Here is a 26,416-nt window from a genome sequence, read left to right as displayed (position 1 = left end):
TTGTTGTTTTTTTTTAAATATAGTTCACTGTACCGTTGAATATGATTTGTGAAATAAAACAATTTTTCTAAGAATTGGTTATTTATTTTTAAAATGAGTATGAATAAAATATCACAATTATTGGTATGTACACTTATGGGCCTCGTATCTTACAAGGCAAACTTATCTTTAAGACGAAAATCGTAAAAATTCCGTCCTAAATAATAGCTTATAAGCACTGATAAATGCATAGTAATTACGTATTGAAGTACTGTATTTATTGAAATATCTGCTTCCAAATATTCAGATACAACAAAAATAATTTCATACATTATTTGAATTTCGAAAAAAAATTGGTTTATTTTTTTTAAAGATTTCGGTATAGAACACATGTTTTCGTTTTTACTATAAACAACAAATGGCTTAGCCAAAGCTTAACATAGGAAAGGCTACTGCGTAGACATTATTAGGAAAAGACTGCTATGAAAAAAATTATATTTGGAAGTCTGTTTAAAACGTAATATAAATTACATTGTACCTAATAAATAAATAAATATTTTTACACTAATTTTCACTTAAACTACTCCTTTGGAAATTTTCTAATGCTGACAACCCAGCTTTAAGACTATTCATCTCAATTCTATTCCAAATCGTCCCCATAACAATATAATAAAAACAAATACCGGTCATGAATATTTTAATCATATCGACTAAAACATTGTTCGGCCAATACCCAACCGAACCAATCAAAAACATGAAAATAAGACCACCGGTTATCAAAAATAACTTTCTCGATTTCACCACAGTAACTTTTGCTTCTTTACAGATTTTAATTGCTTCTACTACTGTGTCATCATATTTGTCGTAAACGCTCTTAGGCCGTTCCTTGTTTTTGACATTTGCCTTAACCTTCAACTCGAGCGACACGGCGTTGTGGTCTGAATATGAAAATTCTTGTCCTGGTACTCTATCTTGTAGTGGATTCTTGAGACTGATGACTTCGGCCTTTAATTAATAAATATTGAACCTTATATTGCAGTGTTTATTAAAAATTATAGGTAAAGAGATTCAGAAATATCTTTGAGTATTTGCGGATATGAGACAGTATTTAATTTGTCCTCTGTGTATCAGCTTTTTTCGCAAGCCGTACGGTTTATATGAACAGAGCTAGGAAACCGGCAACCAACAATTGACATATCAGGCACAGACGTCATTTATTAAAAAAAAAAATTGTGCCGTAAAGGCTTGCAATAAATTATTCTTTAAATATCTTTTAAAAATAATGAAAAATCAAAACAGTCAGAAATTCTAGATCTTGGCCTAAGATTGCTGTGTTAGTTTTATAATCGTTTTGTTAGTAGGCAGATGTGAGAACATTCGATGCCTGACACGTCGATTTTTGAGTCTATGGTTGGTTTCTTCACGATGTTTTCCTTCATCGTACGAATATGTATATGCGCATTCAAAATTCCATTAATGCACAACCGTACTTCGAGCTCACGACTTCCGGGTTGAAAATAGGGATGCACCAAATACCGATATATTGATTGCCGATACTACGATACATTTCAAATATCGCGCTTTATCCCCGCGTATTCCATTTCGCTACATACATTAGTTGGCTTTTAACTCCTATCGCGCGTAGTATCATTTCGATACCACATTAAATAAAATACAGAATTATAAAAATCGTATCAATGTTAATTTTAATTACTAACAGTTATTTATTTTATCGTAATTATTACTCCCAATTCTTAGTTTAAATAACTAAACTTTTAATTTTATTCAAAGTTTGTGACTGATATTTTATACTAAAAATTAAAAACTTTAACTAAGTAAACTCGATATATTTTACCCTAATTTAATTTTAATTCAATAAGCGTTGGTATCGGTATCGGTAAAGTATCGGCAACAAGGCGTATCGATGCATACCTAATTGAAAGGCACGCCACTAAGTCAAGACTATAACTTTAAATAATGTACTATGCATGTGTCGTTCGCTCGATCTGAAAGATCTGAATCAATACTGAGCCATTGACAAAATGATCTCGTTCGTTCGAACCGTTCAATCAAACGATTGATTCAATTTCATAGTTCATACGAACCAAAGGTAACTGAATTCGAACTGAATCGTTTCGGGTTGTATCGGGTCAGATTTGAAAATATTATTATTAGTTAGTTATGATTGATATTATCTTTTCACTTCGTACTTCTTAGCATCATTTTGCATTAGATTCATTTCACATGTTAATTATTAATTTACCTCACTTAATTTAAGTAGAGTGTGCCTACCTAGTATCTACTACCTACTTAAACTTTAGAAATATAAATTATTGAAATACCTTACTCAATAAATATTAGCTCTAAACTTATTTTGTTATTATTTTAAAAAAGAGAACTTTCGAAATACATTATTTTCACGGGCCACTCCGTTAACAATCAACACGTAAAAGGACACTATGGCACTAAAATATAAAATTGAAATGGGACCTTTTTTGTTTTAAAGAATAAAAGTAAATTTTCAAACTATATCGGCTAGTCAAGTAGTTCAACAATAATATAACCGCGACCTATATTGAAGATTCAACCTTATTTGTACCACAATAGAATATCTTATTAAACTGAAGTAAAAGCAAACTAAAAGTATAAAATAGATTCTAGCTACAATTTACCTACATTCAAGTATCATATTCGATTGTCTCTCTCGTAAATTTTAAATACCGCATCGTCGGCTCCCGCTTGGTTCGTTCGTTACTTCGTCTCATAGCTCAGTTTCCCATGGATCGCTACGACCCACCGCGAGTCGCGACCTCATTGAGTGAACGAATCATTTTCAATGAAGTGAACCGATCAATGGCGAACGACACATACATATAATGTACAAAGTTAACAATCATAAGATTTACCTCCCATCCTGAATTCACGTTGAACAGTATATGATCAATTCTCTTTCCTTCCGGGCAGGTTTTTGTCATTTTCGGGTTAGAGTAGCTATTATTGATATTATCACAGGTCCCTAATGCTTTTATCAACTTTGCTGTGTCCCCAATTGACTCTACATCACATGGATCTAGAAGATTTGCTATTTGAGTTATTAATCTATAATAAAAATATACTAAATTAGTTTAACAAATTACAAATACCATTATTATTATTATACACACACAGGTATTATTATTGTACGCATACAGTCATAGAATCATTACATTATTTATTTATCACAATGAAATACTAAAAAAAGTGTGACGCAAATGTTATTTTCATATTTCAGGTTAATACATTGTGTATATTTAAAAAAAGAACTAAAATTCTTAGTCTCGTTTGTTTCGCGTCGGAAACCATTCTGGGCGCTGCGGTGACCATTTTCATACCCAAATGGTTGTGTGTAATATTATGAACACTTTCTGTATAAATCTTCACTTTTGCTATAAAACAGTAACACGCACAACGATCCGCGAAGACAACTGTTAAAAATTTTCTAATCCCTTATTCAGTCTCACTACCGTTGTAAGGCCTCGTGAGCGGGTGTCGTTAAGTTTTTCCTCACTTGAACTCAGCACATAAACACGCAACCGTAGAATATTTAGGAGCATAACTCCACAAGTCTAGATCTACCAATATTTATTTATTTTAAACTAACTAAGAGATAATTTGTTACAGCGCGATCAATTTTAAATTTCAATTGAATTCAATTTTATCCATTTTCAAAAACACGACACGACGCAAAGAAATGATTTCTATTTAAAAAAAAAAAAATGATTGATTTTATTAATTTTTCGATAAAGTATCGCATTATGACAATTTATTGAATATCCATCGTATATAAGACAATAAAATTATGAAATACTCAATCGTATGCGTCAGTCACAATGTACACACAATCTAAGATTATATATCCTTCCTATGACAACAAATTTAAAAAAAAGTAAGCGAAAAACTATAAACGAAATTAAAAAAAATTAGTTTAAATAAATAAGTTTTTAATACAACACTCAATTGGTTATTAAAATACAAATATTTTTTTAATGATAATAATAATACTTTTAAGATCAAACAAATCAGACCCGAGCATGGCATGCTGCCGATATAGATCAATTTATTTGTGTGTGTATTTATAAAATCTTATCTTTTAGTGAAAAATGAGCATTTAATTCCCTTACACAAAAAAACGTGAGTGTATTATGTACACGCGTTAGAAATTATACTTCTTTGGCGTAACAAGATTATCTACGTTTGTATCTATATAATAAGTAAGATGTTGACTATAGCTAACTTCAGGGTGACGGATTTTGTGACGGTCTGCGCGCGCATCGTAAAAAAAAATCATAATTTTTCCCTAACGCGCCAAAAAAAATTAGGAAAGTGTGGAATCAATACTTTAGAAACACATTTGTTATGTACCTTACACATATTTATCTCAATAAGAAAGTTATATTCACCTAAACGATATTTCTCCAGGAGCTGTATTAAAATCACCAGCTAGAAAGGAGATATCAGCTGGAGAAGAGGTAAGGTTCACAAACTCGGCAGTCGAATGTGCTTGCAATACTCGGTGGGCTAGGTAAATGTCATCTTCATGGTATTCAGCATGCAACTATAATTAATAAAGCATAATAATTAAAATGTGGCTTAAAAATGATCTTCATTTTAGATATAATTTAGTGCTGACTTTGAACTTCAACTCTTAGAGAAAGAAATGAAAAACAAAGTAAACAAATATCAATGTGAACTAGTTGAGCTATCTATTGATCTATTATATTAGCTTTTTTTGTTACTTAGTATAAGTAACGGTAAGAAGAAGCAGCCATTAACAGAAGTATTGTAGTATCTATCTTATCTTATAGTAAGTACAAAAAGTTGTCAATTGTTAATTCGAACTATATTAGTACAATAAACTTACCATAATTAATTATACTCACATGTGTACAATAAACATTTATTAATCTGTCCAAATATTTAATGCGACAAAGACCAACCCCTTTCCCTCCAAACCAATCTCCATGATGTATCTTGTGAATGTAACCATTCAACGGCCATTGATGAAAGAAGACATCTTTTATAAGCCACTTGGAGAACACACATAGACCTGAACCAAGAACTCCACTACAAAAAAAAAATACTCTTTATTTTGATATTCTCAAAGTTGCATTTTTGTATATTAGTTTACCTGCCATTGGAATAGAGGATCCCTAGCAACAGCGCAAATGTAATAATAAATTAATTAAATATATTTTATTATATTATAAGTTTTGTCTGTTCTGTCAATAAGTAACCAATGATTTTTGAATATGTACTATAAAGATTGTATTATGATTAGTATTGTAAGAATGTATATTGATTAGTATGCTTGCAGGCTTATTATATAAAATGAAATGGTCTTTTTTTGAATACACTATCATTATAATTAGATTTTTATGTAAATGGCTAAAGTACATTTGATTAATATGTTACTATAATCTATTCGAAAATGTGTTTAAAGAGGTATTTGTCCATGCAAGTTTGGGAGAAATGAATGATCACCTACTATAATTAAAGTATTATAGTTCGAGCCGAGTTTGTGCAATACAGATAAGATTGTGCCTTTATAAGCACAATTATCATTTGACATCACTTATGGCTTCCATACTTATATCAAGATATTGTGAAACAAAGGTTTTATCAGTGTTCTACGTAACTAAATTATTGAAATAAAATATTTATTATTACAAATGGTAAAATAAAAGCAGTAAATTGTAAGCTTACCTATAGAAATAGTGTGAATATGGCAGTACACTACTTAAATTCTCTTTCAAATAGAGATAATCATTTTCACTCCATACTTCTTGAAGACATACAATATCTTGGTCACCGGAAAGTAAATACTTAGTAATTGCTTCAATTCTTTCCTTACGATTTTTGGATACAATAGGGATACCCCTTCAAAAACAGTCATAACATAAATAATTTGCTATATTTTTACATTAAGATTTTTGAAAACTTTGGTCCACTTACCAACAGTTTAGTGTAAACAAATTTATAGAGAATTCCATTTTACTACTAATTAGTAAATAATTAATTATAATTGTACCCGTAATATGTTCAATATGGATCGCACTAATTTAATAAATATAGCAAACTTTTCTCTCTCTTTGTTTTATCATCAATTTGTAGTTTGAAGTATTTAAATAGAAAATATTTGAATACAGAAGGAATGTAAATTTTACTAGATATTATTTTTTGGTATTCAATTCTCACTGTCGCGATTCGACAACACGATTTTGATTAACAAACTGTCAATGAACAGCTGCTGTAAAACAGATAATTTGCAACTGGCAACAGTAGCTATAGTGCAGATAACATGAAAAAGATATATTAACCAACGGCTAAAGTTAAATTTAGTACGGGCAATATTTTTAAACCTGTTTATTTATTCTAAATAGGTAATTAGGTTTGCATTAAATTATAGCGAACAACGGCATTGCATTGGCCCTTAGCTAAATAAATTAATATAACATATTTTAATAAAATAATAAATGTATGTATAAAGCAATTTAATTTTAATTATTCCGGTTAATTCAATCAGTAACACTCATATTTTAAACGATTTATCCCTACTGCATTTTTATTTCAGGTTTATGATAACTATATTCATTATATCACAGTTACAGTTTAACGAAAACTTCAGAGAACATAAAAGATTTTACGTATGGCGGAATAATATTAAATATTAATATATAAATGAAGCCAATAATTTATTTAACACTTTTAAACCATTTTACTTTGTCCCTATTGCCGTAATGTGGGTCTTTTGTACATTTAAAAATCAAGAAGAATATTTCGAAAACTTTGTTTCAATTGATGGGTGTATGAATCAGAACCGTAACTGTAAGTAAAAAAACGTTGGTAGTTTATTTGTCATATAATTTGTACATCAAAATCACTAAGTACCAGCAGCAAATTAAAGTCATTTATTTGTACTCCCTTGGACTTAAAGTACGTAAATTTTATTTTAAGCTATTGTTGGTAAACACAATAGATATTGTATATTTACTGAGCTAACAGTGATTTATTTTTACATTCCAACACTTAATAGTTGATTAACACCGGCATTTTCTTCTCTTTCTATATATGCATCTGGTAATGCTGGATTTTCCAAAACAGGACATGGCAATCCAGCTAACTTGAGGGCTGTATTGGATCTAGGTATGTAGGCATCTTTCCTCTTTTTTCGGCCTGTTAACAATGTCTTTGGGGGTTTATAAGGTGTAGGACGACTGTGTCTTATAATATGCTCTTTTAGTTTTGCCTGTAAGTAAAATAAATGGTTATCTCAAAAGTACACCTTGTTTAGAGATATGGTTTAAGATTAAAATACTGAAAGCCATCTAATCCAAAGCAGTCAATCTTTTAGGCTGATATTGATAAGAAAAAGGTTAAGTATAGACTTAAAATGACATATGAATCTAACACAGCCAGTTAGATTTCAGTTTGAAAAAATCTACTTTTATTTGAAGGAGCAACAATAAATATTAACCTCAAAGCAAGTTTGTTTAATGTATTACTGGGTTCTTTTCTTATCACTAGTTTATTATATAACTAATCCAGCCAAAGTTCTGTTACTAGTGATAATGCATTTTCTTAAATGAAGTAATGTAATAAATAATATAAAATTTATTTATTTAAGTCTCAAAACAATAAACCCCTTTGGCTTTTATACAGTCTTTAATCTGTTTTGCCACGAATCTATGGATTTACGCACTGTTTCCAAGGGAAATTTCGCCATTGCTTGCTCCAAAGATTTTTTAAGAGACTTAATGTCGTCGTGTAGTTTAGAGCAGGCCATGTCCTCTAAAACTGACCATAATATGAAGTCTAAATGGTTGAGCTCTGGGCTAGATGAGGGCCAGTCTACAGCTCTCATAAAGTCCGGAACGGTGGTTTCAAGCCAGGCTTGGGTAGTTCGTGCTTTGTGACCAGGTGCAGAAACCTGCTGGAAATTCCACGGTATATTTATAAAAAGTGTATTGCCGAGCGGTTTCAGAACATGAACCAAGACTGTATCTTGATACACTTTGGCTGAAGTTTTCTCTCCTTTGTATGTAATTAATAAAATGTAGTTTTGTGACCATGATAAGACACTCCCCACCAAACCATTACTGACCACGTTGTACCTTTCCGACCACTTGAGCAGCTTCTTTAGAACTGTGAGCGTACACTAACATATTGCTTATTGTAGTGTTCTTCAATCGTGAAATTTTTTTCATCGGTAAAGAGGATATGTATGTGCTTTTACACGATCCACTCTCTTTAATTATAAAGATTGATTTAAGGCATGCCCTGTATATAGCCAATAAGCACCGAGCTTTTGGGCTTGTTTTATAATACACGACAGAGTCCGAGCCGGAATCTACATTTCTCACGATAAGATTTTTTTACAATCTAATGGGGTTTCGAAGAATTCTGGCTTAAACCCTATTAACAGCCGTTGTATTTCTAACAGCACGCGGAGGCCTCGATTGTTTCTGGTCTGACAGACAAAGTCATGTTATATTCGTTGACAGTACGATATACGAACTTACGGCTGATACCAAGCTTTTGAAGTGTCTGGAATATGACTGACAGCTCTAAACTCACTTTGTTTGTAGGGCAATCCTATTTTCTATAGGCCCCGTGCGTATCGTGACAATACGTAGATGTCCAGGTGACTGGCCCCTGAAGTAGTATATGATTCATACGCACTTCGAGGTCATTATTAATCGAAAATAATTGACAATTATTAACGTTATGACCTCGACGATAATCCAATGTGGTTTTCAATCAAACTATTTACATTTTTTTCAAAACCCATATCAAAGGGTAAGTAATGTACCAAAAAAAAAATAGTAATCCAACCTTTCCGAGTGAATGTGTAGATGCTTATTATTGAATTGAATTTTAGGTAAAAAAACTATTTGAAAGCAGGCATGTCTCCAACGTGAGAGAAATTATCGATGCGGATGGTAGACGTATGATCAAGGGAATTTTTTTACCACAAACTAGCGTAACAAACCCTCCGTACGATGTTACGTGGAAGGTATATAAAAAAAATATTTTTATTGTAAATTGTATTATTAAAATTTGATGTAAATCCCTAAATCATGAATTTTTACAGTCACTTGTATGAGGATAACAACTCGTTGAAGCAAATATGCAGGATCGTACAGTCAAACTAAATAAGTATTGTTAGAGTAATTGTCGATTCAAGTTTCATAGGAATTTCACTAGCCTCTTGCACTAATAAATTAATGATTTGCTCTTTCATTTTCCTCAAAGCATGATGTACGGCACTGATGGTGTGGTCCTTGTGTGATTATAACACATAGTTTTTGTGTTGTATTGTTCATAGCTATAAATTAATGAACCATTCGATATTTTTTGGTATTCACTGGATATTTCATAGGATCAATTTTTTTGTCGCTTGGCTTTTTAACTCTTACACTATTTTATTGTTATAATAATAAGAATGCATTTTTATATTTGAGTTTGAAGTTTATAGTAGTCTTACAGCTTGTATCCACTTTTTCCTTATGTCATTTTCATGGCTTTTTCTCGAAAACGAGCAAAATTTTAATTTCCGACTATTTTGTTCGGAGTGGTTGTACCCAATAACACAACAATATCTTTTGGCAGGCATTATTTTTCGATATTTTCACAAGTTCAATCCGTATGCACGAGCTCACTCCGAACGACTGTTGTGACCACATGGTCACATGGGCATCTACTAACTTTCCGATTGAGCCGCAAGGGCGGCGCCACATGCTCTGCGCACGGGGCCTATAACACCTCATTCCATGTTGTATTTCGATAATGAACACGAAAAAATGTGTGAAATAGCTCAAAATAGAAAGAAGTTTTTAAAATAATAAACATGTTCCAAATTCAAAATAATTAAAAAGTTAAAAAAAAAAAGTTTTATGTAACAGTATTTATGGCCAGACTAGTTATATATCTACCATATAATAAAGAAAATAATTTCTATGAGCTAATATGCAAATAGACATGTCAAAGGCACGCCAAACTTAAGAATGTAAATACTGTATGTATAGTCTATTCAAACAAATACCTTTGTTGACAATTTTGCTTCACATAAATGGCAGTTAAAAGTCAAACCCTCATGTTTAACTAATATATGCTGCTTCAAATTGCTGTTTCTTGAGTAATTCCTGAAATACAAATAACTTTTATCAAAAATTATTACCTCCTAAATTTATAATGTATTTTTTTAATAATCAATAATCACTTGCTCTCCAGTAAAGTTTGTACATATTTGTAAAGGGGTTGTAAGTTAGTATCAACCTCGACATGAAACAAAGATGCATGGCCTTAAGTAATAAAATGCTGACCACATTCTATTACTTAAGCTCATACTTTATATATTAACTACTTAGACTTTAGTATATATAATAATAATATCCAGAAACTTTGGGAACCATAGACGGGAAACCAGGAAATCTTACAGAAAGCATTAAGGCAACATGACGAGTGGTGTGTTAGAATATTACGCATTTATAGTGTAAGTATTCGAATAAAATGTAAAGCTTTGTATTAAATAAAATAACAATTTTCTTACCTAGAACAATTTTCATATGGACAAATAAAAAGTGACACTTCTCTGGTGTAATGTTGTATCTTTAAATGACGAATTATGTGTTGTCTTTGCTTAAAAATTTTCCCACAGTGATCACAAATATATTCTGAAAATACAAAAAAACCTTATATAATTTTTCAAATTATTGCATACCTGGATACAGATCAAATCGGTCCTCTGAGTTATTTGCAATGTTAACCAGTAGGCCAAGAATTATACAATAGCATAATTGTAATTTTCATATATATATATATATATATTTTATACTGTAATTTTTATTTAAAACTATTAACTTTTGACACTATAATTTTTGCTACAACACATCTACATATACAAAGCTTTTACAAGACAAATTGTGGCATAGAAACATACCTTCTGATTGATGACTTGTCTGTCTATGTTGTACCAGATCAAGCCACCGTGAAAATTTCTGATAACAATGTTCACATATAAATTCTTTATGATTTCTTATGTGTTTTTTCTGCTCCGTCATAGATATAAATTGTTTTGGGCACATTGGACAACTGCAACATTTACTATGTCAGTGGCCTAAAATAGTATCTTTATTAAATAGATAAATGAGCAAACAATGCAAATAGATAATTGAGAAACATTTTCTTCATGTATTTTTGTTTCAAGTCTGTCATTCTAGTAACTGCATATGTACTTTGATACTACCAAATATTTAAATTAATAATAAACTAAAAAAAAGTCACCTAAAACTTTATGTTCATGCAGGTTCTACTATCTCTAAAATTGTGATAGTTAAGCTTATATTGTTCTAATTGATTTATACAACTTTTACTCAATTTATTGCCTACTCAAAGTTGAAACTAGCTGTTATAAGATAATTTAAATAACAGACATAAGAGTATAAAAGCTTATACACTGAAATTAATTTACCTGAAGTCTTTTACTCCTGTATGTCTATACATATGTGTCCTTAACTGATGGTTACGCTTAAAACTAATGTGGCATATTTCACATGAGAACTTTTCCACACCACCCACATGATGTATTTTATAATGTCTTTTAAGATTTTGGCGATTGCTATATTGTTTAAAGCAAGTTGGACAGCTGAAAGAAAAATATTAATAAAAAAAAATCTTGTGCACAATGTAAGAAACTTGTTAAAACAAAATACACAACCTTTAATGTTTTTACATGTAAGTCTCATTGTTAAGGAATAATTCAGGGACCAGACAGCACAAACTAGGACTACTATTGTGTCTAATGTGTGTTAGCAGTAATTTTTGTTTTAATTTCAACGGTAGAAAATGTGATTATGGACTTTGATAATAATAATATATTAAGATACCTGTACATTGTAGTATCATTGTAAGATCTGTGAGCAGTATTTATGTGCCTTTCTAAGTGATTTTTGCTAGTGTAGGCTTTACCACATCCATCTTCTATACAAGAATATGGTTTCTGGAAATATTAATATATTCAATAACAAAACATAGTCGTGGAGTACAAAATAAATAAGATACTTACAATATTTGCGTGAGTTAGTCGATGTTTTAAAAGCCTGTTAGGTCTGTCGAACTGAGCTCTGCAACCTTCTATCTCACATTGAAATTTCTTTGGTTTCACCGCTTCTTCACAATCCATCATAATGTAATAGGTTCTCTTCCTCCCCAGAATTGTTTAACCAATCTATACCCGATGTTATTTTGACTTTAATATTACTTTTAAGCAATAAATATATGAAATGTATTTATGCCAGACTACAAGCCATTAACATAACATCTCGATTCTTTAAAAAAAAGTATCACTATTCACAAATATTAATAAAGCATGGATCCATTCATTACATACTATATAAAGAAATTCCTTCCACTTACTACTGACTACAATCCACTCACGAGTCACAGATTAGTATGTAGTACTTAATAGTACAAATTTCACGAATTATACGAATATCAGAGTCAGAGATAAACAATTTTAGTAATTGTATAATTACCATAATCGCACAGATATGCAATTAATATTTGTATGGCTCTTTTTCTGTAATATTGCAAAGATATCGTATTTTGTACCTTCTAATTAATTTCTTGATTGATATGTGTATATATTTTTTTATCTTGTCAATTTAGGGTCATCTGTTAGGATAGGATCTTGTTTTAAGTAAATAAGTAATTTTTTTATGTAAGTGTCGGTAATATTTCCCCTAAAATTATCCTTTACACGCTGATCTTAAAAGAAGATTTAAAATGTTATGTTTTTTTTTAATTCCAAAAATTTATTGATCTGTGCCGAGTGGATCTTACCTCTGTGGAATATTGCGCTATGAAAATCTTGAAGTTTTTATTTTTCTGAAATTCGGATAGTGAATCCAATGTTCTTAAAAACTTTGAATTATTGGAATATAAATATGCGTTTCAATTAGATTAAGAGCTCAAAAGTGTCGTGCTCAGTAATTCTTTATATTTAGTTGATGTGTATTTACAATTATTTTGTCAGCTGACTAATATAAACAAAGGAATGTCAAAAGTGTAGTCTTGAGACGTAGTGGTGCAATAACTTACAACAATGGATGTGGACGGTTCAGCTGTTACTGGGGAAATAGATCAAAATCTTCTCTTGCAATTTAGTTGTATGAATACTACTGATAGGGATGAGCTTATAAGCCAAATGCAAAGGCTTTTGGGGCCTAGTTTAAATTATAATACAGCAAGCTTTTTCCTAGACATGAGTAATTGGTAATACAATTTCACTGGGCATTCATTAAAATACATCAGACAATATTAATAATAAAAAATCTTAATTACAGGAACTTACAGGCTGCAATATGTTGTTATTTAGATTATAATTTACCACCAAAACTTCCATCAATGTCTTTAAAAGCTGCTCAAACACAGGAATCAGCAGTTAGTCCAGGAACGAGGTAAAACAATTCATTACAGTTAATACAATATAATATTTACATAAGATATTGGTAAAACTGACAAAACACATTTTAATATTAGCTATTTGGTAAAGGCAAAAAGAAAATCTTGAAATATTAATATTGTTGCAGTTTTGAACAAAGTTGGAGTATTGCAAATACAGGGACAGAAGGTTGGCCAGGAAGTTGTAGGTTGATACAGGCTGGTGGTGATCCATTAGGAGCAACATCCTTGTATGTGCCACCATTGCTCCCAGGGCACAGTACAACAGTTACTATGAAGTTAGTGGCACCTAGTACACCTGGCACATACAGGGGCTATTTCCATTTGGTTTCTGATAAAGGAGAACAAATAGGAGGTAATTTAAAATTATCTTCTATTTACCATGTCTTACTTCATTTAAAGAAATTGCTATTAAAAAAAACTACAAATAATTATAATAAACCTACCTACAATTATTGTATATGAATTTTTTGTAAAATTATATTCATGTTAAAAAACCTACACATACACCAGAAGAAGATATTTAACAGTAAACAACATTGTTTTTAATAAATTAACTATAGGATTAAGAGTGTATAGGCCTTTATTACCATTATTCAGAATATATTGTTTCAGATCCACTATGGGCAATAATTAAGGTAGAATCTGAGGAAACCATGGCACTAGCAGAACAATTAGCTGCACTGCCAATACCTAGTAGTAGGCTAGAAGAACAATCACAGGTGAACAAAAATAATTAAATTCAGTTTCTAGTTCCTTAAATTTTATATAGTACTAAACCTTACACTCTCACAATCTCTCTTAACTAGCTGACAATAATTATAGTGTCTAATATACAATGCTAGGGATTCTCTACATCTAAGTTGGACAAGCATGTGGTTTATTCGGGCACATATATATTTGTCTTTTATTAACATAACTTTTATACATTTAAAGAAAACGCTTTTTGAATGGTTTGAAGCTATGTATTATTACAAACTTATAAGTTAAAAAAGTGTTTTTTTTTCTTAAACATATATTTGTTATATGAAAAATGTGGTACTTTAATTGGATAAGAAAGTGTCTCAAATAGGAGGTAGACAATGGCTGGCTAACCTGCTAATTTTTTTTTTCAGGCATCTCCACCAGATGATCAGATGTGTTGATAATTTGAATGCTTTTTTGTTCTCTTAATATATTTGCCATACAATTGGTTGAGTTGTGGAAATTTTATAAAAAGCCCATATATAGTTTTTGAATAATTTTTAAAACTTTTTTTTGAATTGGCTCCTCACATTAGCATATTGCTAATTAAAATTACAATAAAGTAAGAAATGTAAAATCCAATGAATGTACAAATAGTAAGTACCTATATTAAGAATGTTGTCTAGATTATAAGGTATCACAATATTAGTCTATCATGATATTACACAAAAATAATTTTTATATTTTAATTCATAAAAATTTTCAACATTTTTATTTAAGAATTAGAAATATATTTTTGGTGTTTTAGTATCTTATAATAGGGTTTTTATTTTAATAAAACAATGATTTGATTTTTATACAATTATTATTTGATTCATAATCTTATGCTAAAATACTGGCTAAAATACAAATTTGGTATGTTTTAGTAAGCATCACACAATTTAGTCACCATTACTTATTATGATTTTTTTTTACTTTTAATTTCATAATTAAACTTATTTAAGGACTAAATATGGTAATGGTCATTCCTGTATAAATGTTGTCTTACCAAAGCAGGAAACTATATTAAATATATGATAATGATGTCCATAAAAGGTAAAATTCTATACTGCCATGTCCATTTCAATCTTAGGATGTGGTTCATAACCCTTAATTATAAAATCTTCATATTTGAAATCATCTATTGATTCAATTTTTCTGGTAAATTCTAAAGTTGGAAATGGCTTAGGGTGTCTTTCTAATTGTTTTTTAAGAGGTTCTATGTGATTGAGGTACACATGAGTATCACCTGTAGTATGAACAAATTCTCCTGCCTGAAATGATTTTGATTTAAGTCAGATAACAAAAAAAAAACTCACTATAAAACTATAAGATATACAAGATCCACAGAAGGAATTGATTTTTTTGAAGCATTGTGCAGCAAGTATAAACATTTTTGAAATTGTAGCACTTACCTCAAGACCAGTTATGTGAGCTATCATATGAGTTAAAATGGCATAACTGGCAATATTAAAAGGTACACCAAGTCCCATATCTGCACTCCTTTGATACAATAGGCAGGAGAGTCTACCATTAGCAACATGAAACTGAGCAAGACAATGGCAAGGCGGTAATGCCATTTTATCAAGATCAGTTGGGTTCCAGGAACACATTAATATTCTTCTGTCTGCTGGTTTGTTTCTGAAATATTTATTAATTGTTATATATAATTGATAATTTATAACATCTATTTTGTAAATATAATGTTTATTACTTTATTGTATGTATAACTCTTTGCAATTGATCTATTCCTTGTCCAGTATAATCAGTTGTACAATCTATGTATTTGGCACCACTGTGTCTCCATTGAAAGCCATAGACCGGGCCAAGATCGCCTACAACATAATGTAGGGTTAATGAAAGGAACGCAACAAATTGTATCCATAAAGTATTTTCGTTAATACAAAAACTAACCTTCTTCTCGTTCTGTAAAACCTAAGTTATCAAGGAAAGCTTTAGACCCATTGGCATCCCAAATATGAACATTCTTCTGTGTTAATTTTTTGCTGTCTGTAGAACCAGAGATCATCCAAAGTAGTTCTTCAATCACCCCTCTCGTGAAGACACGCTTGGTAGTAAGTAGAGGCAGTATATTATGTTTTAAGGAATATCTTTGCATTGCTCCAAATATAGATAGAGTGCCTACACCTGTCCTGTCGACACGCTTATCTCCTATAAAGTACGAAAGATCACAGTATTACATTTCTGTACATTCTTTAAAAGAAATACTAGGATAGACACGTATTTAATATACTCATAATATTAGCAAGAATAATCGACAGTTACCTGTATCTATAATTTGTTTCACCAAGTTTAAGTAGTGATATTCATCATGATTTCCACAATCATTACTTAATTTAGACACACCATTACTTGTTTTAGACACACCATTACTCAATTGATTCATTTTGATAGATCTTGTTAAGTTTAACAACTTAAAACACACTGCAATCAACGTTTGCCCTGTAATCGTTTTTTTTGGTGTTTGGCGCCAAAAGTGAAAACAGATAAAAAATCCAGCCATGTCAAATTATGGTTATAGTATAAATATTAGTCCGTATGAGATCCTCAACAGCAATGAGATTTAGTCATGAACATGAATGTTTATGTTTCATAATACATAATAATACACAGTAATTAAATAAATTTTATCTTTTAGTTATTGTTATTGTTTGGGATTTAGATACTTTAGTCTATTAAAAGGAAGACCACTGTTACTCGCACGGTAGTCGGTAAATAGCATTATGCCTAAAATTGACGTCTGAAGAGAAAATTTGACAGAACAGACTACCATAGATCAATGATACTAAGTTTTGCAAACATTAGAATTGATATGATGACCCACAGATATAATATTATAATTTCAGATAGGAATCAAACATCTTGCTATAAAAGATAAAATAACTATTTTGTTTATTTTTTAGTTCCTACTTCCAACTTAATACGCATTCCTGCGACATACCTGGTTTTATAGTCCACTCTCAAACCATTAGAGAACCAATAGACTTTGGGTAGTGGTTAATGTATTCTTTAAGGTTGACATGGAAACGATATTGTTACTAAGATCGACATAAATCATGATGTTTTCAAAACTTTTTAACGATATTATGGTACTAAAGAATAATCAATAAATATTGTTTTATAAGAGATTAATTAGTATTCAGTGAAAACTAAATGGAGTAGACGGTAAAAAAAGATTTCCAGTATTATGCCATTTCATGAAGCACCCAGTGTTGAGCTGGGATCAGCACCAAGAACACCAAGTGTTATTGCCTCGCCATCTCCATCAGAGGTTTCTAGTGCAAGCTCATCGGAACCACATAACGTTCGAGCAACGCCGCTGTTCAGGTATTAAATATTATTATTTTGTAAAACATAAACTGGCCGCGGTTTAGATGTCACTCTTTTGTACTCGTCCCGTTAATATGATCTTCCGTTAGTTATGTCATTATTTAATAATTTTATGATCTGTTTATCATAAAAAAATGACAGCTTTAATAGATCTTAATAGTGTTCATGATAATTAAAAGTGCCTTCCATAAATATACTGGCAAAAACTAGACTCGGTACATTATACAAAACTTTTTAAGGTGTTTAAAAAAATACGCTTAAAAGTAAACAGAACTATAATAACATTTTTATTACTAATACTTCTTGATATACATGTTTTTTCTTGATATACAAGTTTATTTCGAATTATATGATAACGATACTTAAAATACCCTACGTAATCATACATCATATATTTAAATATATTTTTATCTAGGACGACTGTTATGCTAGTAAGAACGTAGGTAGTAGAGTACACAAAATGCAATACCAAAATTTAAAAATAGACTGGTATAATAAAAAAAATTCTACTATATTTAATTTAATTACGGATTAGGCACTTTTTATACGTTTTATTGTCTTATTTTGGATGTTGTGGTATTGATTAATTGTTTCTAAATATGAGAGAATTTTTACTTTATGTTTTTATTATAGTGTTACAAATTTATTAGTCAAACATAATATTTCCATTTAAGTATTAAACCTTTTAATATACAATTAACACTCAATTGTGTGTTAAAACTCCAGGCGGCAGTGGTTTCTAATAGGTTGCTATTGGTACAAATTACTTAAGTATCTACAGTACTTTTATTTAATTTTTTATATTATATTCTAATTACAGGGCCCTGGCATTACGGCCCCCAGAACCGGAACAACCTCCAGGACAAGATGAATTGGAGCGACGCCTGCCGGGTTACAGGCGAATCGTTATACCCCGGGAATTAACTCTCATTGAATTGCTTGTTAGTACCGTTGTAGTTTATTTAAATTATCGAAATGAAAAGACATAATGTGGTTGGTACTCCCGACTTTAAATTCCAAGGTAGCGCAGCTCTACGGATACAGAGTACCGACGCACACTTTGTGTTTTACATATTTTCACACTAACCCTCATAAAAACCAAATTAATCTAATTGAACTCTTTTAAATAAGTCTTTTGTCTCTTTCTGTAAAATTCTATTAACTCTGAGGTGAAAAGAGGCAGACCAGTAAAATTCTGACAAGTTGATATATAAGAAATATTTTTAGGTTTAATATCCAATAAATATTATTCTAGATATTCTTAGAATTAGTGTGATAAAAAAATCTAAAGGTCTGGCTTCCGAGTTCTGAACACACCTTACGCAGAGTTGGGGATGATACTGAGATAACATGTAGTTATACATTCATACACATTATATTCACAGTACAATAGACTTATAAAAAATCAAAATTGTTAATGAAAAAAAAATATTATTAACTTTGTTATAGATTTGACTATTAAGTTTGTTATTGAAACCTGGAAATCCTCACATACGTATATTTACTTAAAAGCTTTATAGAATTACGAAAAGAACTGTGTTTTAGGTCGTTGTTCAGTTCATATTTTACAGACATCGCTGAGACTTGGAACATATATATATACACACATGTGTATATGTATATATATGTGTACAAGTAATATCGAAAAGATATATTTTTTAAATTTAGAAGCAGAGCAGCGGTGTGACAGCTGATGACGAAGTCCTGAGAATCCGCGAAGCAAAGTTAAAAGTTGTGGCCGAGCGTGTAGGCTTACGACGTCTTCATGTTTTAGCTCCACACTTGAGAAAATTGATACTCGATGGCAGTGCAATATCCTCTCTACGAGACCTGGGTATTGGCCTGATCCATTTAAAGGTAATTAAAAAAAGTGTACCAGCCTCCATGTCGTGGCAATGAAGGCATATGTAACGAAAGGGTTGTGGCTAATTCCTAGCAAGATAGTAATTGTTTTATGTTGTCCGACCAATGGGCCTAGTCGTAGTAGTAATATGATCTGTGGCTGAGCTGATGCAACTTGCAGATCATCAACTTGATAATATTCTTACTTTTAAAAACATTCATTCCGTATCCGTATAGAGACAAGTAATTTCAGGTGCTTAGCGTCAATCGTTGTGGGCTTACATCGTTGGACGGAATATGGGGTCTTGGGACCTTACGAGAACTTCACGCAGCAGGAAATCGATTGCGTGATCTTCATCCTTTGGCTGTGTTACAGAAGCTGCATACGCTAAATCTGGCCGAGTTAATATTTATGTTTTATTAATATTGGTAGTAATCTCGTCCCCAGCGAATCTTTCAAAAATATTAGGTTACATATGAAATTGGCGTTTTGTTTGGGAAGAACAAAAAGTAGTTTTTTAAATAGAATATATTTAATTTATCGAAGTATGTACCGTTGCTATCTTTGCACTTTCGCCATCTTTTAGGTTAGGTTAGGTTCATTGATCCCTTTACAAAAAAATAATTCGGACTGGAATCAATAAATTCTTTGAAGGCGGTTTCGACTGCCTCTCATGACAGTTGAATTTTTTACCTTGCTAAAACTTATGTAAAATTGTTACGAAAAAATGATAATCTAAAATCAAATGCCTCGTAAAAATCTGTAAATATCGAATTTGGAATTTCTAACCAAAAGGTAGTAAACCTCTTACTATTTGAGGTGACGACAAAACGTCAATTTCAGATGTAAGGACTTTATATATTCATATGGATCTCTTAGCCCACTCATTAATAATATTCTTTTCTATCAATGAAAGACCAACAAAGAAACTTCTAAACTTTTAAATAATAGTAAAATGACTTGAAAACTATGTGTTGGTCACGTGACACAAGAGTCAGCATGACTCGAATACACCATATAAAGACGTACTACGAATAATGTAAATTATTTTTTTGCAATATTTAAAGTACTTTTTAGTGTTATTTTATGAAAAGCTTTAGAATATACAAACGATTGTATAGCTTTCGAAAGTCTTAACCTAAATTAAATCAAAGCTTTAGTTTCTCACTCTTATTATCTAAATTTAATTCATAACCAGTAAAACTTGTAAAACTTTAAAGTCATTTTCAAAAACTCTTAAAAATAGATATATAAGGCTTTATTACTTAAGCATTCACCAAAGTCTTAGATTCCGGAGATAGAGAGTCTTAGACTCCGGTAATTGTTCGGTAATTGTTTTTGTAATTTAGATGCCACTTGTTACTAATCAATAATTAAATAGTTATTATCTGTGGTTGTCCGCGAGTTTTCTACTTTTATATGCTGTTTTTGGAGTCGATAAGGAAATTACATCCTGTAGGCCCTCAGTTACTTTCATGTTTGTCTCCATAGAGTAACTCCTCTACGAGAAAGAACCCGCGATTTAAAGGCATTTGCAATATCATTGACTAAAGTTTGATTAAAATGTTTTACTAACCCAAATACAAATTGCGTATCAAATGAACAAGCAAAATCTTGTTTTGTCTTCTTGAAAAAACTAATAAAATTTTGAACTGATTAATATTTTGTTAGCAATCCTCTGGAGGAAACAAGTCGCCTTTGGACTCTGGGCGTATGTGGTGCATTGCGACATATAACATTGAGGGGCACTCCTTTGGCCAACCTCATGGAGTACCGAACATTGGTGGCCTCAGCTCTGCCAATGCTGACGCATCTAGATGATTTTCCTCTTCAAGATGATAGTAAGTTTGCCTTAACTGGACATAGTCTTTTTGGGGATTAATATCGATTTCTAATGATTGACATAATCCTAATTCCAATAATTATGACTTTTATCTCAATTTGAAGTTTCTTTAAATGTAGTAATTTATTGGGACTCCGGCGCATTTAACTTATGAATACATCTAATGCGCAAGAGTCAGTTTTAATTATTAATTAAGAGGGGAGGATTATATATCGTTATAAGTAGAAAATATTTATTGATAGGTGTTATCGATGAGGCTATTGAAGCCTCTTCGGAGTCCGATGCTGACGTCAGCGATATTGAACTAGATAAACCATCTAATGTGCAATCTGATCCACAACCTGGTCCATCACATGAGGTATGTATTTAATATATATATATTACGCGCTCAGTGACGCTACTCTATATGGGCTTCTTACAAGTAGGTAATCAGCCATCAGTGCCTCATACATTTTAGATTTAAGAAACTAAGGCATGCCTTATCTCCTTATACGGATCCTCCAACTACTTACCTTAGAAAGACCTAGTAGGGCTTAGTGCTCCGGGAAGCAACGCAGGAAAACAAGCTGTGCAAAAAAGCTAGTGCTATACCAACTAGGCGATTCTAAGCAAATAAAATCCCATTTTAGGAATGGGATATTATTTGGGAGATTTAACACTCCTACTTTCTCGACACCAGATCTTCCTGATCGCATGCCTGATCCTTAACCCAAAGGGACCCTTGAAAATATAAAAAGAAACTAACACCATGGTGCGTTTCGATTGATTGGCATGGTGGTATGAAAAGTGTTAATATAAAATAATACTATATATATAATATGAATATATATAATAATAATATTATTGGACTCAATGCTATTGATCAATTACAGTGAAACGATAGCTCATCGCATGGCAGTGACTACTGTCAAACAAGAATAGAACAATTTAGAAACACAAAATGTATACATCCTTTTTTTTTTAATTAATTCATAACACTACTCCCTTGCCATATTGTCCAGGGACTTTTTATACCACATTTTTTCCCATAAAAACAATGTACATTTAATTAAATCTACTAGTTCGCGAATGGCAGGCTACGCGTCGCGAAATACGCCCCGGCTGCATCGGTAATATTTTTATTTACAATATGGGCGAGCCGGGGCGCAATTCCTCGCGAAACCCGCTCTTTCGGTTTTTGTTCCTTTGGACTTACACAGTAGTAAGCCATATTTGTATTTACAGACTAAAGGATACGAACCAGTCGTCTGTCTAGAGCCCATTCAACCAACGGCTCGTAAACGACCAGCGACAACAGAATGCGTTGGTCTTCGGCCGAGAATAAATGTCCCACCAAGACCAAAGACAGCAGTAGAACGAAATACACCATCCAAATTGCACGTGGTTAACACACTTTTAGGTATGTACTTTTAATATTAGTTATTAATCATTATTCTGTAACATGATCAAATATTTTTTAATTTAAAAATATCGTAATGGGCGTAAATGTTGATTAATAAAAGGGGTATGAAACAGAACACACTTAATTAAATTATGAATAAAAAGTATTAGAAAGTACGAGCTCCGATGCATAATAGTACGTCTAGTGTGAAATTTTCTCTGTGAGATTTTTTCTAACTTCATTTATTTTGTATATCTATATAATATATTAAGCAGTTCTACAATCACTTATGCCATTTTTTAATTATGAAAATTCTAACTTACGTATTCTTACTTAAGTTAAGATTACCCCAGGGGATATAAGGGCTTGAGACAAAATCACTTTTGGAGAGGCGTGACCCACTGAATTTAGAAATTCACGCCAAATGAATTTGTATGTCAATATGTTATACAGCGGTCGAAATCATTTTGATAGTGCGATTCAAAATGATGTCATCGTACTAATTGTAGTGTCACTAAACATACATTCGAAAGAAGATGCTTGTTGTTAATTGTCATTTTATTTTTTTGCTTTATATAGGATATAGATAATAGACAAAGAAACTAGATTATAGTCAAACAAAGTTCTCAGAGATCTATGGATAAAAACGATTCGCTCTAAAATTTTTAGACAATGAGTGGCACTGCAGCGGCAGTAAGCTGACTTCGAGTGGACCAGTTTATGGGAATTTAGCAAGGGCTTTACGAAGACCGAGAAAAAGCCGCGATAGTTCAAGTAAATATAATTTATTTATTATAAACTCTTTTGCAACAAAATAAAAACGGGTACCTAAGAAAATTTACATTATATGTTCTTCTTGTATTTGAGTTGATTGAATGAAATAATTATTGTGTAAATTAATACGCGTGATGTAAATTCCGGTATTTTTTTCTGAATTCTTAAAACCGGCCAAGGCAACCTACACGGCTAAACAATAGGAAATGGTCGCCAATAGAGACAAGGATTGAAAAAAAGTTAGGAAGTTTCTCCTAACTCCTAAACGTTTTTTTTTGCAATAGAGTTCCGATAAAAATCTACTATCTGACGAACTGTGCAGACGAGTTGATTTATTGGTCCGTTTATATTTGTTCTAGACCTAGGCGATTTATTTAAATGAATTATATTTTATGTTGTGTATATCATCTTTGTTAGTAGAGTGTCTGCGATGACGTACATAACATTTGGCTTTAGTATAATTAGAAGTAGAATTGCATTGAAGATGTTTTGCACAATCTACTACTTATATGTACTTTTTGTACCAAATTTTTATTATTTAGCTCCAACATTCAATACTAATTTCTACCAAAAATATTATGATTTAGAAAGTAATATGATTGTGCATGTCATGTCACGATGAATATGACCCGTAATCACATATTTACTAAGCCCATTGTGTTGTATCAGTTACAACAGACAGATTTCTCAATTGAGTATTTCTTGTCACCGTGTAAACTTTAAAATATAGAAACTAATTTTGTTATTGTTTTTTTTCATATAATTGATATTCTATATTTAAAAGTTTCTAGTTAATAGAATAAATAATGCTATATAAACGAAGAAGACTAAGTTTTAGTAGTCTATCTAAAGATAATAAACTATTTTAACTGTCTATGGTCTCACAATCACAAACATAGAACATCAATTTAATGCATCGAAGTCGTTAACAACTAGGTTATTCTGTTTTGTTCTAAATTTTCTTTAAATCTTCACTTTTATAATAAATAAGAAAATTTGCAAATGCTTGTCAGATTTGACTTGTACACAGATTCCGATATATTTGTTGAACAAACACTGGACGTGACCTATAGCGCTGTTGCCGCAGAAATACCGCGAGCTCTCACTTCGGAACTATGGGATAAATTCAAAGAAGACACTGGGTGAGACAAATACAAATATAATTATAGAGTGAGAGTTTGATAAGAAATAATGACAGGCTACAGTAATGGCAAAATACTGAGTTCTGAATTTGAATATATTATATATGTACGATATTTAAAATTCTTTTCCCCGTACAATTGAAGGTATTGTTAAAGTACAGAGAATATAAATTATTATTTGTGAATCATTAGATGTTTTTGTCGTCCATTATGTAAACGATGACGCCCGGGAAAAAATTAAAGACAAATACACCTACACAGATTCAAGTTGGAATCCGACGGGGAACAGTTCTTCAATCTTTTATGTAATACTTGTCTTAATTGGGCAATCTCTGTGTGGAATAATCACGACTCGGCTTGCGAAGTGGATTCGCTCTGAGACACGTTTCTAAATGGATAAAACAATTGTTTTTAAACGTATTCTTAGCTAGATTTCATCAAAATTGGTACTGTTTTAAATACTGTAAAAAAATTGCTTAAAGTAATACATAAATAATAGACAAATACAATGACATAATTTTCCGGCAACGCACTTGCAATGTTTACTCCTATTAAAATAAAACGGACTAAAACTGGCCTAACTCAGTTTATTCAAATTCAAATATCACACATGTTAAAATCGTACTTATGAAAATATGTTAGATATAGAGTTGTGAAAATGATATGAGAACTTAAAAAGGCAAATTGATTTTATGTTAGCATTTTAAATAGGTGATTTGACAAATATGTATATATTTTTATTCAGAATTGAAATCGATATAGACTTCAATGAAAGACCAAAAGGTGCAGATCCAAACAAAGCCATTGAACGTTTAGAAAAAATCGAGAAGGAAACAATGGAACGTTTGAACAACGAAAACCCTGACTCGAATTTCACACGCAACGTGTATAACTTTGCTTCGGATCCCGCTAGAATATTCTCAAGTGGCCTAAATGATGAATTGTGGAGGGGAATCGAAGATCTGGCATTACCTGATACGGAATATACGGGAAATTTACAACATTGAGTGAGGTTTATTAGAATTTTATAGGATCTTGATGCATATATCTTAACATGTATCGGTGAAATGAAAGCTGTTGCGAAATTGAAAATCTTTAAAGCTTTTGTATAGATGTGAACCTTTCCGCCAATAAATCACTCCAATCTCGTCCATTTGAAGATGACTTTTCGAAACTTAGGAAACAATAATTTGTATGAAATTTGGTCACGTTGCGTCTAAAAATAAATTTAATTTACACAATAACATATCTATTTAAATATAGCTGTTTATTATACAGCTAAGGTTGTTGTCTGTCTCTGTCAAAGAGAGATAGAGAAAGCAAGAGTTGTTACAATAGTTCTAAACACAATTTTGTGTATTTAAAGAGGTGTTATATTTTGTTTTGAACACAAAGAATTGTGTTATTTATTGTTAATTGAGAATTGTTTTGTTTAATAAATTTTATTATTCGTTTTTATTGTTTCATTTATAATACCTAAAAGCATAAATATTTGAAATAGGGACTTTTAAGTTCCGCAGTCCCACTATCCCACAAAAGTCCCACGCCTAATAATACTACAAATTTGGCATGTAAGTGTTCAGGTTCCTGTGCCTTTCGAACCGAAACAAATATTGTTTGGAATCGAATCATTATATAAAATTAGCTAAAGCTATGGAATTTAATTTAATTTCTATTTTCAATAAACTGTTATTAATATTCTAATCTTCGTACTTTATAGTCTATGCTGATATTTTGTAATTTTATCTTCATCCATTGATAATAATAATGATTACAATTTCTTCATAGTAAAAGTGGGTCTTGAATCATTAGCTATATTGTTATAACATGATGTATGATATAAACATTTTATGGCATACATATCATAGAGAGAACTGTTA

The 26,416-nt window shown here is 31.3% G+C and overlaps 5 protein-coding genes across 7 annotated transcripts; 2 read left to right on the top strand and 3 right to left on the bottom strand.

Moving 5' to 3' along the window:
- Nucleotides 1-68: 68 nt before the first annotated feature.
- Nucleotides 69-6,258, bottom strand: LOC123711714 (putative neutral sphingomyelinase). 2 transcript variants are annotated; one of them, XM_045664431.1, is made up of 6 exons: nucleotides 5,971-6,257; nucleotides 5,722-5,895; nucleotides 4,899-5,082; nucleotides 4,419-4,573; nucleotides 2,886-3,078; nucleotides 69-984 (listed from the first exon to the last, which is right to left on the bottom strand). In XM_045664431.1, the coding sequence occupies exons 1-6, from the start codon at nucleotides 6,006-6,008 to the stop codon at nucleotides 544-546; spliced, it is 1,185 nt and encodes a 394-aa protein (XP_045520387.1). In that variant the 5' UTR covers nucleotides 6,009-6,257; the 3' UTR covers nucleotides 69-543. The 2 variants fall into 2 exon arrangements, with proteins under 2 accessions (XP_045520387.1, XP_045520388.1); XM_045664432.1 differs by lacking the exon at nucleotides 69-984 and having other exon boundaries at nucleotides 2,934-3,049; nucleotides 5,971-6,258.
- A 584-nt stretch (nucleotides 6,259-6,842) lies between these two features.
- On the bottom strand, nucleotides 6,843-12,469 carry LOC123712564 (gastrula zinc finger protein XlCGF17.1-like). Of its 2 annotated transcripts, XM_045665728.1 has the most exons (7): nucleotides 12,083-12,469; nucleotides 11,904-12,016; nucleotides 11,489-11,662; nucleotides 10,958-11,109; nucleotides 10,568-10,691; nucleotides 10,061-10,160; nucleotides 6,843-7,264 (listed from the first exon to the last, which is right to left on the bottom strand). In XM_045665728.1, exons 1-7 carry the CDS (start codon nucleotides 12,200-12,202, stop codon nucleotides 7,031-7,033), a joined length of 1,017 nt encoding a protein of 338 aa, XP_045521684.1. In that variant the 5' UTR covers nucleotides 12,203-12,469; the 3' UTR covers nucleotides 6,843-7,030. The 2 variants fall into 2 exon arrangements, with proteins under 2 accessions (XP_045521684.1, XP_045521685.1); XM_045665729.1 differs by lacking the exons at nucleotides 11,904-12,016; nucleotides 12,083-12,469 and having other exon boundaries at nucleotides 10,958-11,134; nucleotides 11,489-11,600.
- Nucleotides 12,470-12,877: 408 nt separating this feature from the next.
- On the top strand, nucleotides 12,878-14,722 carry LOC123712132 (protein ILRUN). The gene is made up of 5 exons (XM_045665103.1): nucleotides 12,878-13,290; nucleotides 13,362-13,475; nucleotides 13,608-13,834; nucleotides 14,095-14,201; nucleotides 14,595-14,722. Exons 1-5 carry the CDS (start codon nucleotides 13,121-13,123, stop codon nucleotides 14,622-14,624), a joined length of 648 nt encoding a protein of 215 aa, XP_045521059.1. The 5' UTR covers nucleotides 12,878-13,120; the 3' UTR covers nucleotides 14,625-14,722.
- A 312-nt stretch (nucleotides 14,723-15,034) lies between these two features.
- On the bottom strand, nucleotides 15,035-16,853 carry LOC123712131 (thymidylate synthase). Its single transcript, XM_045665102.1, has 5 exons — nucleotides 16,489-16,853; nucleotides 16,117-16,374; nucleotides 15,917-16,037; nucleotides 15,618-15,843; nucleotides 15,035-15,476 (listed from the first exon to the last, which is right to left on the bottom strand). The coding sequence occupies exons 1-5, from the start codon at nucleotides 16,724-16,726 to the stop codon at nucleotides 15,267-15,269; spliced, it is 1,053 nt and encodes a 350-aa protein (XP_045521058.1). The 5' UTR covers nucleotides 16,727-16,853; the 3' UTR covers nucleotides 15,035-15,266.
- A 319-nt stretch (nucleotides 16,854-17,172) lies between these two features.
- On the top strand, nucleotides 17,173-25,765 carry LOC123712587. Its single transcript, XM_045665768.1, has 10 exons — nucleotides 17,173-17,550; nucleotides 18,374-18,494; nucleotides 19,222-19,410; nucleotides 19,649-19,797; nucleotides 21,068-21,237; nucleotides 21,482-21,597; nucleotides 22,464-22,638; nucleotides 23,290-23,394; nucleotides 24,425-24,536; nucleotides 25,282-25,765. Exons 1-10 carry the CDS (start codon nucleotides 17,411-17,413, stop codon nucleotides 25,541-25,543), a joined length of 1,539 nt encoding a protein of 512 aa, XP_045521724.1. The 5' UTR covers nucleotides 17,173-17,410; the 3' UTR covers nucleotides 25,544-25,765.
- Nucleotides 25,766-26,416: the final 651 nt, after the last annotated feature.

The sequence above is a fragment of the Pieris brassicae genome, chromosome 7, assembly GCF_905147105.1.
Source record: "Pieris brassicae chromosome 7, ilPieBrab1.1, whole genome shotgun sequence".
In the NCBI taxonomy this organism is placed as follows: Eukaryota; Metazoa; Arthropoda; class Insecta; order Lepidoptera; family Pieridae; genus Pieris; species Pieris brassicae.
The sequence above is the reverse complement of the archived record's forward strand: the minus strand, read 5'-3'. Positions and strand labels throughout refer to the sequence as shown.